Consider the following 17,064-nt stretch of genomic DNA (forward strand, 5'->3'; position numbering starts at 1 on the left):
CCTTTTTTTTTTTTTTTTGAGATGGAGTCTCACTCTATCGCCCAGGCAGGAGTGCAGTGGCGTCATCTTGGCTCACTGCAACCTCCACCTCTTGGGTTCAAGTGATTCTCCTGCCTCAGCCTCCTGAGTAGCTGGGACTACAGGTGCGTACCCTTACATCTGGCTAATTTTTCTATTTTTAGTAGAGATGGGGTTTCACCAGGCTGGTCTCGAATTCCTGACCTCAGGTGATCCTGAGGTCTGCCTTGGCCTCCCGAAGCACTGGGATTATAGGTGTGAGCCACTGTGCCTGGTAAATGATCTTTTAATGTGATGTTGCTAGTATTTTGTATTTAAAATATTTATGTATTTCAAGTACAAAATACTAATAATATCACATTTGTTGTTTGTTAGTATTTTGTTGAGGATGTTTACATCAGAGGTATTGACCTGTGATTTTATTTTTTTTATATGTCTTTGTCTGGTTTTGATAACAGAGTAATATTGACCTTGTAGAATGAGTTTGGAAGTATTCTCTCCATCTTTATTTCTCAGAATAATATGAGCAGAATTAGTATTAGTTCTTCTTTAAGTATTTGGTAAAATTCAGCAGTGAAGCCATTGGGTCCTGCGCTTTTCTTTATTTCTTTCTCTTTCTTTTCTTTCTCTTGGGAGACTTTTTATTACATCTTCAATCTTGTTACTTGTTATTGGTCTGTTCAGCTTTTGGATTTCTTCATGGTTCAGTCTTGGTAAGTTGTTAAGTGTCTAGGAATTTATCCATCTCTTCTAGGTTTTCCAATTTATTGGCAGCCTCTAATGATCCTTTAAATTTCTGCAGTATTGGTTGTAATGTCTTCGTATTCATCTCTCATTTTCTTTTGAGACAAAGTCTCGCTCTGTCGCCCAGGCTGGAGTGCAGTGGCGTGATCTCAGCTCACTGCAAGCTCCGCCTCCCAGGTTCACGCCATTTTCCTGCCTCAGCCTCCCAAGTAGCTGGAACTACAAGCACCTGCAACCACACCCGGCTAATTTTTTGTATTTTTAGTAGAGACGGGGTTTCACCGTGTTAGCCCGGATGGTCTTGATCTCCTGATCTCATGATCCGCCAGCCTCAGCCTCCCAAAGTGCTGGGATTACAGGCGGGAGCCACGGTGCCTGGCCTCTGATTCTCTTTATTGGGGTCCTCTGTTTTTCTAAGTTAGACTGGCTAAAGGTTTGTCAATTTTATTTTTCAAAAAAAACAACTTTTGTTTCGTTGATCTTTTGTATTGTTTTCTTCATTTCAACTTCATTTACTTCTGCTCTGATCTTTATTCTCTCTTCTACTAACTTTAGATTTGGTTTGCTCTTGCTTTTCTAGTTCTTTAAGATAAATAATTAGGTTGTTTATTTGAAGTTTTTCTTTTTTTTTTGATGCAGGCACTTATAGCTATAAACTCCTCTTTTAGTACTGCTTTTGCTGTATCCCACAGGTGTGTTTTTCTTTTCTTTTTTTTTCTTTTTTTTTAAATCCCACAGGTTTTGGTATGTTGTGTTTCCATTATCATTTGTTTCAAAAATATTTTCGATTTCCTTCTTAATCTCTTCCTTGACCCACTGGTCATTCAGAAGCATACTGTTTAATTTGCATGTGTTTAGATAGTTTCCAAAATTTCTCGTTATTGATTTCTAGTTTTATTCCATTGTGGTCAGAGAAGATATTTGATATTATTTGATATTATTTCATTTTTTTAAAAAGTTTTGAGACTTGTTTTGCGGCCTAAGATATGGTCTGTCCTTTAGAATAATCCATGTGTTGAGCAGAAGAATGTGTATTCTGCAGCTGTTGGATGAAATGTTCTGTAAATATCTATTAGGTCCATTTGGTCTATAGCACAGAGTAAGTCTGATGTTTCTTTATTGATTTTCTGTCTAAATGATCGGTCCAATGCTGAAAGTGGGGTGCTGAAGTCTCTAGCTATTATTGTATTGAGTCTATCTCTCTCTTTAGCTCTAATAATATTTGCTTTATATATCAGGGTGCTCCAGTGTTGGGTGCATATATATTTATAATTGTCATATCCTCTTACTGAGTTGATCCCTTTATCACTATATATGACCTTATTTGTCTCTTTTATAGTTTTGTCTTGAAATCTATTTTGTCTGATAACAGTATAGCTACCCCTGTTCGTTTTTGGTTTCCACTTGCGTGGAATGTCTTTTTGCATCACTTTAGTTTCAGTCTGTGTGTTTCTTTATAGGTGAAGTGTGTTATTGGTAGACAACAGATTGTTGGGTTTTGCCTTTTTATCCATTCACCCACTCTATGTCCTTTGGAAAGTTTACTCCACTTATATACAATGTTGTTACTGATGAGGAATGACTTACTCCTGCCATTTTATTATTTGTTTCCTGGTTGTTCTGTGGTCTTCTCTTGCTTTCCGTCGTCTTCTTAGTGAAGGTGATTTTTTTCTGGTGCTATGCTTTAATTTCTTGCTCTTTATTTTTTGTGTCTATTGTACGTTTTTAGATTTGAGGTTACCATGAGACTTGCAAGTAATATGACCCATTATTTTAAACTGTTGACAACACTGATTACATAAACAAGAAAAAAGAAAACTAATAAAAATTCTATAATTTAACTTCATCTCCCCACTTTTTAACTTTCTGTGGTTTCTATTTATATATTATTGTATTGTATATGTCTTCAAAAGTTGTTGAAGTCATTTTAATCAGTTCATCTTTTCATCTTTCTACTTAAGATATGAGTGGTTTACATACTACAATTTCAGTCTTAAAATATTCTTTTTCTGTGTACTTATTATTGAGTTTTGTACCTTTAGATGATTTCTTATTGCTCATTAACATCTTCTGCTTTTGAGGCAAAGAACTCCCTTTAGCATTTCTTATAGGACAGGTCTGGTGTCGATGAAATCCCTCACCTTTTGTTTGTCTGTCAAAGTATTTATTTCTCCTTCATGCTTAAAAGATATTTTTTCTGGATATACTATTCTAGGGTAAAAGGTTTTTCCTTCAGCACTTAATTTTTAAGTTTTTTTTGAGTTGGAGTCTCGCTCTGTCGCTAGGCTGGAGTGCAATGGTATGATCTTGGCTCACTGCAACCTCTGCCTCCTGGGTTCAAGTGATTCTCCTGCCTCAGCCTCCCGAGTAGCTGGGATTACAGGCGTGTACCACCACGCTCAGCTCATTTTTGGTATTTTTAGTAGAGACAAGGTTTTACCATGTTGGCCAGGCTGGTCTTGAACTCCTGTCCTCGTGATCCGCCCACCTCAGCCTATCAAAGTGCTGGGATTACAGGTGTGAGCCACTGTGCCTGGTCTTCCTTCAGCACTTTAAATATGTCATGCCACTCTCTTCTGGCCTGTAGGCTTGCACTGAAAAGTCTGATGCCAGACATATTGAGCTCTACTGTATGTTATTTGTTTCTTTTCTCCTGCTGCTTTTAGGATCCTTTCTTTATCCTTAACCTTTGGGAATTTGATTATTAAATGCCTTGAGGCAATTTTCTTTGGGTTAAATCTGCTTAGTGTTCTAAACCTTCTTGTACTTGAATATTGATATTTTTCTCTGAGTTTGGGAAGTTCTCTATTATTATCTCTTTGAACTGACTTTTACCCCATCTCTACCTCCTTTTAAGGCCAATAACTCTTAGATTTGCCCTTCTGAGGCTGTTTTCTAGATCTTTTTTTTTCTTTTTTTTTTTTTTTTTGAGACGGAGTCTCGCTCTGTCGCCCAGGCTGGAGTGCAGTGGCGCGATCTCGGCTCACTGCAAGCTCCGCCTCCCGGGTTTACGCCATTCTCCTGCCTCAGCCTCCCGAGTAGCTGGGACTACAGGCGCCCGCCATCTCGCCCGGCTAGTTTTTTTTTTTTGGTATTTTTTAGTAGAGACGGGGTTTCACCGTGTAGACCAGGATGGTCTCGATCTCCTGACCTCGTGATCCACCCGTCTCGGCCTCCCAAAGTGCTGGGATTACAGGCTTGAGCCACCGCACCCGGCTGTTTTCTAGATCTTGTAAGCATTCTTTATTCTTTTTTATCCTGTTTTCTTTTGTCTTCTCTGACTGTGTAATTTCAAATAGCCTGTCTTCAAGCTCAGGCTTTTCTTTCTTCTGCTTGATTAATTCTGCTAGTAAGAGACTCTAATGCATTCTTCAGTATGTCCATTGCATTTTTCAATCCAGAATTCTGCTTGGTTCTTTTTAATTATTTTCTTTGTTAAATATATCTGATAGGATTCTGAATTCCTTCTCTGTGCTATCTTGAATGTCTTTGAGTTTCCTCAAAATAGCTTTTTTTTTTTGAGACAAAGTCTCGCTGTGTTGCCCAGGCTGGAGTGCAGTGGTGCAATCTCGGCTCACTGCAACTTCCACCTCCTGGGTTCAAGCAATTCTCCTGCCTCAGTCTCCTGAGTAGCTGGGATGACAGGCACTCGCCACCACCCCGGCTAATTTTTGTATTTTTAGTAGAGACGGGGTTTCACCATGTTGGCCAGGCTGACCTCGAACTCCTGACCTTGGGTGATCCGCCCGTCTCGGCCTCCTAAAGTGCTGGGATTACAGACGTGAGCCACTGTGCCCAGCCAAAACAGCTATTTTGAATTCTCTGTTTGAAAGGTCAAATATGTGCCGGGTGCAGTGGCTCAAGCCTGTAATCCCAGCACTTTGGGAGGCCGAGACGGGCGGATCACAAGGTCAGGAGATCGAGACCACCCTGGCTAACACGGTGAAACCCCATCTCTACTAAAAAATACAAAAAACTAGCCGGGTGTGGTGGCGGGTGCCTGTAGTCCCAGCTACTCGGTAGGCTGAGACAGGAGAATGGCGTGAACCCGGGAGGCGGAGCTTGCAGTGAGCTGAGATCGGGCCACTGCACTCCAGCCTGGGTGACAGAGTGAGACTCCGGCTCAAAAAAAAAAAAAAAAAAAGAAAGGTCAAATATCTCTGTCTCTCCAGGATTGGCCCCTGGTGCCTTATTTAATTCTTTTGGTGAGGTTGTTTTCCTGAATGGTCTTGATACTTGTAGATATTCGTCAGTGTCTGGGCATTGAAGAGTTAGGTATTTTGTTTGTATCCAACCTTCTTGGGAAGGTTTTCTAGGTGTTCTAAGGGACTTAGGTGTTTGATCTAAGTTTTTGGTCACTACAGCCATATCTACACTAGGGGCACCCCTGGCCCAATAATGCTGTAGTTCTTACAGACTCATAGAGGCACTGAGTTGGTTGCGGATAAGATCCAGAAGAATTCTCTGGATTGCCAGACAGAGACTCTTGTTCTTTTCCCTTACTTTCTCTCAAACAAATGTAGTCTCTCTCTCCCTCTCTGCTTTGTACTGGGGGAAGAGTGACACAAACATACCTGTGGCCACCACTATTGGGGCTGTGCTAGGTCAGACCTAAAGCCAGCACAGCACGAGATCTTGCCCAAGGACCACTGTAACCAGTACCTAGCTACCACCTATGTTTGCTCAAGGCCCTAGGGCTCTACAACCAGCAGATAGTGAAGCCAGCCAGTCTTGTGTCCTTAACTTCAGGGCAGTGAGCTCCTCCAGGCCCCGCAAGTCCAGAGATGCTGTGTAGGAGCCAGGGCCTGGAATCAGAAACCTTAGAAATCTACCCAGTGCTCTATTCTACTGTGACTAAGCTGGCAGTGAAACCACAGACAAAGTGCTTCCCACCCCTTGCCCCATGCAGAGGGGTCTCTCCTCATGTCCACTACCACCACAAGCCCATAGGGAGTACTGCCAGGGTACCACTGATGTTCACTTCCGGCCCAAGGGCTCTTCAGTCAGTTTGTGGTGAATGCTGCCAGGCCCGGCATTCACCCTTAATGGCTGTAGGCTCCCCTCTGGACCAGAGTAGGTCCAGAAATGTTGTCCAAGAGCCAAGACCTGGAACTGGGGACCTAAGGAGCCCACTTGGTGCTCTTCCTCACTGTGGCCAAGCTGGTACCTAAGCTGCAAGATGTTGCTCTACCTATAAAATAAAGATAATAATCCCTTTATTATTCCGTCTCCTTTTCTTTTCTTTTCTTTTTTTTTTTTAAATTACTATTATTATACTTTAAGTTCTATGGTACATGTGTACAACGTGCAGGTTGGTTACATATGTATACTCTTCTCAAGCAGTAGGAGCCTCTCCTCACATGTGCCACAGCTGTGAATATGCGGGGTCATACCCAAAGCCAGCATGTCTTAGAGTCTCACCCAAGGCTCACAGTGTGTACTACCTGCTCACCACTGCTCATTATTCAGAGCCCAAGGGCACTGTAGTCAACAAGTGATGAATCCTGCCAGGACTGGGTCCTTCCTGTCAGGGCAGCAGATTCCCTTCTGGCCCAGGGCATGTCTAGAAATGTCATCTGGGAGTTAGGGCCTGGAATGGAGGCCTCATGACTCTGCCCAGTGTCCTATTTTACTGTGGCTGCGCTGGTATTCAAGGTGCAAAACAAAGTCCTCTTTACTCTTCCCTCTCCTCTCCTCAAGCAGAAGAAAAGGGTCACTTCCATTGCTGTGAGCTGTGCTGCCTGGGGTTGGGAGAGGGATGGTGCAAGCATTCCCTTGGCCACCCTGGTTGGTGTCTCACTAGGTTGCATACTCCCCAAGTCACTGGCTCTTAGCCCAGCACAGCACTAGGACTTGCCCAGGAGTTACAGTCCTTGTGGCCTAGACTGCCTTTAAGTTTATTTAGAATCCCAGAGCACTGTAGCCTATGGTGGTGAGCATGCCGAAACTCAAGTTCTGACTGCTGGGATGGGAGATTTCCCTCTGGCAAGGGCTTGTCTAAATGCTCCTTCCCTGGGCATTGGCTGTGTTTTGCCAAGTGTTGGCAGCACTGAGTTCCAATGCAAAGCCCCACAATCGTAGCACTCTCGCCCTCCCCCAAAATGCACAGATTCTCTCTCCACGCCATGTGGCTACTAGGGGAGAGGTGGCATCAGCAATTCAAGGCTGTCATTCCTATCCTTTCCTGTGCCTCTTTCAGTGAGATTGAGTTAACCAGGTACTGTGACCACTCACCTGATTTTTCATTCTTATTAAGGTGCTTTTTTGGTAGATACTTGTCAAATTTGGTGTTCCTGTGGGGAGGATGACCAGTGGAGCCTTCTATTTGGCCATCTTACTCTGCCTCCTTCTCAATACAAGTATTTTTAAGTGACACTTTACTATATTTTCGTATCTGCCTTTTAAGGAATATCTTATTTCTGCATTTTAACTCTCTTTCCATCATATCTACATATTAATTATGTGGGAGGAAAACAGTTGCTCTTCCCTTTCCAGCTTCTGCTTGAAAGTCCACTGGACACAGCAATGGACTAGAAAGCAGGCATTCAGAGAACGAACCTCAGTTCTGTAAACAGCTTTCTAGAACGTCAAGGAAGTCATTTAACCATTCTGTGACTTTGTTTAAATATCTATAAAGATAGTAATCCTTTCTTCCCCCTATCTTTTTATGAATATTGACAGAATAAGTTAGATAACGTTTACAAAAGAATTTTGAGAGTTTCAGAGAAGCATAAGACCTAGGCTTGGCACTTCCCCAGACACAGAAAGCCAGATTTTTCCCCATGTGGAATGGGTAGGTGGGACCAGCATTTCATAAATCTGGGTATTACACAAGATGGGAGACAAGCCATCTTAAAGGATAAGAGGCAAAGGAAGAACCAATAACAATTCTCCTGACCTCCAAAAAACTATGAGCACCTGCTAGTGTAATATGCAGCTGGCAGTTTCAGAATAACTGAGAAAGCAGTTCCTTCTGGTCGATATTTGCTGGGGACAGCAATTTCTGACCTACTGAATCAGATCAAGATCATCTGAGTCATCTGACCAAAGTAGCCTCTTTGTGCTAACAGTACAGTGGCTCGGGTAGGTCTCTTTTCATTAAACAAAGGGGTCTTCCCACAGTCTGCCTTTTAAGATTGTCACTGCTTTAAGGTTTCAAGAGCTATCACAAAAGTATGAGCAAATCAAAACATATTAAATGAAGCACAGACACAAACGGGCTTATAATTTATCAGTGAGACAGACAGTGACATTGCCATGTGGCTGCTCCATTCTTCTTGGGGAAAGGCAGGAGGGAGAAGAGGGAGAGAGGAGAGAAAGAAGGAAAGGTTCCCTACAGTATTTAGATGGTCTTCAAATGTTCATAATTTCCTTAGGGTGTGCTCGTTGCCAAGTTGACAGATGTTGTAGGAAAAACCTGTACTATTCTGAAGAAAGGCTAACCTTTCAAGAGAGGAAGAGGGGGAGGGAAGCAGCCCATCCATTCGGCGAAGGGATGACATTAAACTGGACAGCAAACCACCCTTAACATGCTGGATCTTTGAAAGGCTGTGTGATAACACTGCCAAAGAAAAATGTTCTGGGAGAAATCTCATTTCACTGTCGTTTTCCTTGTCATGAGTTTAAATTTGTTTTTAACACTAAATATTAGAACTCCTTAGACAAGTAAATGATGATGATTATTTTTCATACCACCATGACTTCAAGTGGTAAGCTGCACAACACTCCTCTAAGGGAAGCCATGGGTATGCCACATTACACTTTCTCCTGTCTGTCTACTTTCTTTTTCATTCATTCTTTCTTCTTGTTTTATACACATACACACACACACACACAAAACTACACACCACACATATTTCCATATATATAAACAGTTTTTTTCAAAGCAGTCACTGTCAATTCTTTCATCCCAGTTTTCCTACTGGGTGCAAACTGACATTGCTCTTCTGCTTGCTTGGTCCTTGACGTTTCCTAAAAAGAGCCTTCTAGCAAAGGATTGAGAATGCTGAGTATTAGTATATGAGACAAAATGGCAGTTTTGCCAAGCCCTAGCCCTTTTCCACCAAATGAGAAGGAAGAAAGCACATTAAGGCTTCCTTGTTTAGGATCCTCAGCCTGTAAGTCAGTCAGTGCAGCAACATCAGCATTCTGGCTGATAAGGAAGGACAAGAGACAGCCATGCTGTACCCCTTCTCACTGGACATTGCCTTGGTCCTCTTCCTGGGGAGGACTGCATCTCCAAGATATTCTTCTGTTATTTCCAACTCTAAACCTCCCGCTTAAAAATCCACATGCTCTTGCTTACTAATGTGACTATTAGTCATTTTTTCCTGTGCCATAGTTACCCCTAATGTTTTTGTCAGCTGTGACTTACCTAATGCATTCTTGTGGAAGGCAGATTAACCTACCCCTTTAAAGATTAACAGCAACGTGCCATAAGGAAAATTATACCTCCAGCATGAAAATCTGCAATTGGGGAACCATTTTACAGGATCACATTCATTTATATCAATTATCTTGTTTATCAAAGACAATGAAACACCAACTGGTAGTAAAAAGGTACAGAGGGTACAGTGAGGAATAATTAGGTCTTACCCGCCCAGAGGCCAATAGCCATTTACCTCTCCATTTTGGGACATGACGTTTACAGCGTCTGTTTTATAACTCACTTCACATTAACTTTGAAATGTCAAAAGCAGGCAGTTAATTGTTTATTATACAAAATGTCACAAATGTAAAGCACTGAGATTTAAAATTATTATAACTGATTCACCACAAGAAATACTGCCTTTTAGCTTTTATAGCTTGTTTGTCAGTCTCTGGATCTCAGCTTAACTACATAATGTAGCCTGTGTGTGCCAGACAGTTACTGTCTAATAAATAATATTTTCTTCATGTACTATATCCTCAAGACAATTGAAAAATAAAAATAACATGATATGAAAATTACTAATATGGTTTAAAGTAACATGTACTCAGAAGAATGGGAGACGTCTGAATAGTAACGTCATGTGTTCTGATTTCATTGTAGCTGAGACTGAGATTCAGAGAATCATGACACAAAGCTTATCGAAGTAGTTTAACAAGTATGGGTATGCACTGCCCAAGTTCTCCAAAGCTGCTACGAGTCTACAATAACATTATGTATCAACTCTAAAATCTTTGGGTCATGAAGTTACACAGCAGCATGCTAATTTTTTCCCATCACCTGCCAAATTTACAGAGACTAAATCCCCTCCCTCTGCTACCCACTATTTCCGTTTTGTAATTTTGCCAAACCTACCCTTTCTGGCAATCCCCTTGTCTTTAGGCTCAAAGAACTCAGTTTTCCTCTAGAGCCATAAAAATCAAACAGATGGGAAGAAAAAGGGTGCAGAGGGACAGAAGGGATACAGTAGGAGTAAAACAAAGCAGTGTGTCTCCATGGGGAAGGAAAGAAGAGCCAAGAAGTCAGCTGGGTGGGGGTGAGTATGAGGTCAGGAATGCTCCTTAATATTCTATTAGATACAATGTATACATCATATGTTTTGTGGCAAAAATTTAGTAAAACAAATAAATGAGTGACAATAGATATCAGTGGACTACTGAACTTCTGTTTACAGTCATCAATTTGCATATGAGAGAAAACACACCATTTTCTACTTATAGTAGGTTAACTCTCTCTCCTAGTATTGCTGAGGTCTTAGATATATGTTAATTTGCTTGGCTAATTCACACAACTGGTGAAGGCCTAGTAAGAATCTCACAAGCATGTGATTCACCAGATCATAAAATGAATAGTTAAAGATAACTTTGTAAAGGAAAAAATAACTTTGTAAAGGCCAGGTGTGGTGGCTCACACCTGTAATTCCAGCACTTTAGGAGACCAAGGTGGGAGGCTGCTGGAGCCCAGGAGTTCAAGACCAGCCTGAGCAACATAAGGAGACTCTGTCTCTACACTTTTATTTTTCTTAAAATTACCCAGGTGTGGTAGCATGTGCCTGTGGTCCCGGCTACTCAGAAGGCTGTGGGAGGATTGCTTGAGCCCAGGAAGTGGAGGCTGCAGTGAGCTTTGATCAGGCCACTGAACTCCAGCCCGGTGACAATCTGTTTTGCGGTGCGGGGAAGGGAAGAAAGAACTTTGAGGAGCATTTAGTTCAAGAAACAGATAATTTACGTCTTGTTATACATTGGTCCAGAAAACAGAAAAAGAGAGAAAGCTGTTCAAGCCATTTTAATATAGCTTTGTTTATAAAAACAGCTTAGAGACGGGCCAAGAAATTTATAGACCCATTTTATTTAAGGAAACAGATGCAAAAATTCTAAAATACGTATTAGCCAACCATAGCCAATAATTACTTAACAGAAAATGTCATGTCTAGGTAGCAAGTGTCCTAGGAATGCAAGTATGGATCATCATTAGAACATCTATCATTTCAATGGATTAAAGAAAAAATGCTCAGTGATTTGAGCAAAACAGTGTTCTAGTAAGATTATTCTGACTGAAGTGCGGAGAAGGATGAGAAGGACCAGAGAAGATGCAGGGCCTGCTGAGTAGACAGACTATGGCAACAGGGAGAAGAGGTGATGGTAGCTTGCACTAGGGTAATAGCAGTAGTGGTGGTAAGAAACTGACCAGGAATCACAGCAGTGATATACTACTTTATGGCCTTCATAATGGCAAGGAGTACGTGGGAGGAAAAGGGCTCTTTTGTACTCCTGGCCCTGGGAGTATGAACTGGCAGGAAGACAATCTGGAAGTACAAAGCAAAATTAAATATGTGCATACTTTAGTACTCAGGCATCTCACTTTTGGATAAAGGTCCCAAAGAAACTATCACACAGGTGCAAAGGAGACAGACACAAGGAAATTCATTGCAGTCCTGTTTTTGAGAACAGGAAGCTGAAGACAACCTAGGTTTCCATCATCAGGGCAATCAATGAATGAAACATGAGAAAAATAATGGTATCTACCTTGCAAGACTGTTGCAAGGGTTAAATGACTTTATGTAAATTGCTTAGAACAGTGATGACACACGGTAAGAACTATGTAAATTTTCTAATAATATATTTATAATTATTATGATGGAATATTAAATAACATTAAGACACATGATATATAAATTTTAATACTGGGTGAGAAAGTACAAAAAAGAATAAAATCTATAACATAAAAACATTTCTGAAAATTAAAACTCATATACAAAATTGCCCAATATTATAGATTTTTACAAGAATAGGTATGTATTAAGGAAATAAACATACTAGAGATGGTATCATAAAGAGAAGGGAACAGAAGCAGGGTTCAAAGAAGAAAATATATGAGTAAAAGAGAAGGTAAAAAAGAAGGACCACTAAGGATGGCATACACAATTAACACAGTTCTCTATACCTAATGGATACCTGTTTAAAAACAACAGAGACCGGGCGCGGTGGCTCACGCCTGTAATCCCAGCACTTTGGGAGGCCGAGGCGGGCGGATCATGAGGTCAGGAGATCAAGACCATCCTGGCTAAAACGGTGAAACCCCATCTCTACTAAAAATACAAAAAATTAGCCGGGCGTGGTTGCGGGCGCCTGTAGTCCCAGCTATTCGGGAGGCTGCGGCAGGAGAACGGGGTGAACCCGGGAGGCGGAGCTAGCAGTGAGTCGAGATAGTGCTACTGCACTCCAGCCTGGGCAACAGAGCAAGACTCCGTCTCAAAAAATAAAAAACAAAACAAAACGAAGAGCCCCAGCTCATTAGGTTAGTTTTTTTCATTTTATAGCTGAGAAATCTGAGGCTCAGAAAGATTGTCTTATTTATTACATAGTAAATCAGCAGCAGAGCGGAAACCTGGATTTGGGTTGATCTTCTGGTCCTCAGAATGCAACACATCATTCCACTTATTCATTCATTCAACACACACTGAGTATCAGGGTTCCAAACGCTGGGAATACAGCAGTGAACAAAACAGACAGTCTCTTCTATTTTCAAACCATGTAAATAAATGTATAGTTACAAATGAAACTAAGTGCTCTGAAAGAAAAAAAACTCCACATCTATAAGCATCATACTAAGAAATTTTACCAAGACTAGGGGTAGGGGGTCAGGGAAGCCTTTTCTGAAGAAGTGACATTAATCTGAAATTTAAAAGTATAATAGAAGGTTATCTTAAATAAAGGGGGTGGGGTTTGACAAAGTGAGAGTAAGGATGAGGAGAGGGTGAGAGGCATTCCAGAGCGAACAGCAAGCACAAAGACCCTGTGGTCAGAGAATGAATGGTGTATTTTTGGAATGGAAAGGCCTGTGTGGCTGGAATATAGAAAGCTAGATGAGAATTGGTACAAGATGAAGCAAATAAGTAGGCACCATACCATGCAGAGCCTTGAGCACCAGGGTGAAGAGTTTGAGCTTTCTCCTAAGGGCAATAGAAAGTCTCAGTGGTTTTGCATAAGAGAGTGTCCTGATAAGATAACACCGGCAGGAGGGCAGGAGCGTGGAGAACAATGAAAAAGACTAGGCAGGACGTGAGACCAGTAAGTAGACAGAAATGACAACGGTGAGGAGAGGTGGTGGTGGCTTGCACTAGGGTGGCAGTAGCAGTGGTGACAAGAAGGAACAGATTTGTCATTTGGAATACAGTATCAACATAAAAGTCGTTTCTATAATTAGAAAATATATCTGATCATGTATATTTTACTTACATTTCCACAGCTTACTGAGGTTTTATTGAGATGTGCTTCCAACTTTTTATAACAGGGATCTACTGAACATTAACTCATCAAAGAATCACTGCAAAAAATAAGCTGTTGTTGCGGGTAGGGGTATATTTTACAGAATCATTTCCTGAGGATTCCAATTCAAACATTCTAGCACCTTCTGCACTTTTACATCTTACTTGAGTCCCTCACATTTACACTCTGCTTTATTACCACTTTAGTTGATTTCATCACAGCTTCATGGAAAACAACTTCACCAAGGACCATTTCCTGTCATTATAGGGGCAGAATTGAAGCAATCCCCTGCTTGAGCACTAGGTAGTTTTATGATAATTTTACCACAGGTAATGTTGTGATTTTTAAGTATATTTCCCTCTTGTAGCACTGTACCAATTCCTGTCTTTAAAAAATCAGTATCTAATGCAGCTGTAAAAGAAACATCCCCATCTTCACAATATTAACGAGCCAATACATTTAAAGAGATTGCTATGTCTCAGACTGGCTCACCCACCAGGCTTCCACTCCCATACAATCATTCCTTTTTATGCAAAACAGTGACAAGCCCAAGCCCTGTTATATTGGATTATGAGGCAGGAAGGGGCCAGCAGGTTTAGAGGCCCCTTCCCAAAACTGTATACAGCAGTCTGCCACCATAGCCTCCAAATCCTAAAGGTTTCTTTTGGTTCGCAAAGCCCAGCCCCACATCACTATTTTAATAAATAAGTAATAGTGTAATGCCCCAAAGGCTGCCAAAATGTTTTCTTCCAGTGCCCTCTCCCATTTTAAACATCTTTCCTGAGACCTAACTGACATATAATAAACTGCACATATTTTAACTGCACAGTTTGAGTCCTGATATATGTAGACACTCATGAAACCATCAGCACAATCCAGATAATAAAGCTTTCCATCATCCCCTGCCCATTTGTAATTCCTCCCCCCAGTTTCAGAGATCTGTAGATCTGCTTTTGTTGTTACAGATTAGTTTGCATTACTTAGAATTGTACACAAATAGAATCACACAGTACATACTTTTTCATTTGGTATCTAACATCTAGATTCTCAACTCTTGGTTTATTCAGCAGAATCATCAGGTGTATCACTACATTTCATGAAGAAATTACCCTATCTCATCCAGAAATACGACTTTTCTTAGTTTAATAGCTATATTTGGGAGCACATGGAGTGCTGAGGCACACCAGAAGGCACTGCTGCTGGCCCCGCTCATCCTGCCTTGTCCCTCACTTAGGATAAGCAATGTGGAAATAACTTTTTTAAATTAACTTTTTTCTGATTATAAAAGTAACACATGTTCACTGAAAATATGTAATATTTTCATTCACAGAAAATATATAAATACAGGAAATGTAATAAATGCCCAATAATCTCAGGTAATGCCATCATCTAGAAAACGTGTGAACATTTTGATGTTCTTCCTTACATTTTTATGCACTATTATGGACTGAACTGTGTCCTCCCAGAATTCATATACTAAAGCTTCACCCCTAACTTAGAATGTGACTGTATTACGAGACAGGGGCTTTAAACAGGCAAGTAAGGTAAACTGAGGTCATAAGGGTAGGGCACTAATCCAGTATGACTGATGTCCTTATAAGAAGAGGAAGAAACACCACAGGCCACTCAGAGAGAGGAAGAGCTATGTGAGGGTACAGCAAGAAGGTGGCCATTTACAAGCCAAGGAGAGAGGCCTTAGAAGAAACCAAACCTGGCAATATGTTGATCTTGATCTTGGACTTTCAGCCTCCAGAACTGTAAAAAAATATATTTCGGTCATTTAAGCCACCGTGTGTGTGTGTGTGTGTGTGTGTGTGTGTGTGTGTGTGTGTGTGTTTTATGGCTGTCCTAGCAAATTCATACATGCAATTAAAAATACATATATTTAGGGCCAGGTGTGGTGGCTCATGCCTATAATCCCAGCACTTTGGGAGGCTGAGGCAGGGGATCACGAGGTCAGGAGATGGAGACCATCCTGGTTAACACGGTGAAGCCCCATCTCTACTAAAAATGCAAAAAATTAGCTGGGCGTGGTGGCGGGCATCTGCAGTCCCAGCTACTTTGGAGGCTGAGGCAGGAGAATGGCGTGAACCTGGGAGGTGGAGCTTGCAGTGAGCCGAGATGGTGCCACTGCACTCCAGCCTGGGTGACAGAGTGAGACTTCATCTCAAAAACAAAACAAAATAAAACAAATCATATATTTAATTTAAAAATATTGGCATCAATCTGGCTATAAAGATGGCATCCTACTTCTATTTTATATTCTATTATGGTTATTTCCCTATATTATGAAATATATGAATATTCAGAAATTTTGATGTGTTGAGCATGCCATAATTCATTTTGTTATGCCATATTATTAGACATTCATAATCTTCCTCTTTTGGGGTTATTATAAACAGCACTGTGCTGAACATTTATGTAGAAGAAATGCTGTTCCTGAATATTCTTTTAGGATGAATTATTAAAGGTCAAAGTAGTAGATCAAGGAGTATTTTAAAGACTCTTTTTTTTTTTTGAGACAGAGTCTGGCTATCACCCAGGCTGGAGTGCAGTGGCATGATCTCGGCTCACTGCAACCTCCGCCTCCCGGTTTCAAGAGACTCTCCCGCCTAAGCCTTCGGAGTAGCTGGGATTACAGGGTCGTGCTACCACACTCAGCTAATTTTTGTATTTTTGATAGAGATGGAATTTTGCCATGTTGGCCAGGCCAGTCTCGAACTCCTGACCTCAAGTGATCTGCCTGATTCGGCCTCCCAAAGTGCTGGGATTACAGGCCTGAGCCACCATTCCTGGCCTAAAGACTCCTAATAGATATTGCCAAGTTGTCTTCTATAAAACATGTACTGGCCAGGTGCAGTGGCTCACACATGTAATCTTAACACTCTGGGAAGCTGAGGCAGGCGGATCTCTTGAGGTCAGGAGTTCGAGAACAGCCTGGCCAACATGGCAAAACTCCCTCTACTAAAAATACAAAAAATTAGCTGGGCGTGATGGCGGGTGCCTGTAATCCCAGTTACTTGGGAGCTGAGGCGGGAGAATCGCTTGAACCTGGGAGGCTGAGGTTGCAGTGAGCTGAGATAGCGCCATTGCACTCAGCCTGGGCAACAAGAGCAAAACTCCATCTCAAAAAAGAGAAGATACTTAGTATTACTGAGACTGGTAAGAAACAGGCAGTCTCATATGCTGCCAAGACTTGGATGGTACATGTTTCCTTTTTTTCTTTTCTTTCTTTTTTTTTTTTTTTTTAGACAGAGTTTGGCTCTGTCACCCAGGCTGGAGTGCAGTGATACGATATTGGCTCACTGCAACCTGCGCCTCCCGGGTTCAAGCAATTCTCCCACCTCAGCCTCCTGAATAGCTGGCATTACAGGCGTGCCACCACACCTGGCTAATTTTTGCATTTTTAGTAGAGATGGGGTTTTGCCATGTTGGCCAGGATGGTCTCGAACTCCTGACCTCAGGTGATCCACTCGCACTGGCTTCCCAAAGTGCTGCGATTACAGGTGTGAGCCACCGCGCCTGGTCAGTATTTACATTTAAACTACCTTTGCCAGCCGGGCGCGGTGGCTCAAGCCTGTAATCCCAGCACTTTGGGAGGCCGAG

The 17,064-nt window shown here is 41.6% G+C and overlaps 1 protein-coding gene across 1 annotated transcript in view; it reads right to left on the bottom strand.

The window, feature by feature from the left end:
• BTBD9 (BTB domain containing 9) overlaps positions 1 to 17,064 on the bottom strand; it is a 492,311-nt gene that overhangs the window by 145,391 nt on the left and 329,856 nt on the right. The window contains 2 exon segments of the mRNA XM_017870154.1: positions 12,305 to 12,342; positions 14,082 to 14,100. Of these exon segments, the coding sequence (XP_017725643.1) occupies positions 12,305 to 12,342; positions 14,082 to 14,100 (57 nt within the window).

This window comes from Rhinopithecus bieti, unplaced genomic scaffold (genome assembly GCF_001698545.2).
Source record: "Rhinopithecus bieti isolate Rb0 unplaced genomic scaffold, ASM169854v2 scaffold_4553, whole genome shotgun sequence".
Taxonomy (NCBI): Eukaryota; Metazoa; Chordata; class Mammalia; order Primates; family Cercopithecidae; genus Rhinopithecus; species Rhinopithecus bieti.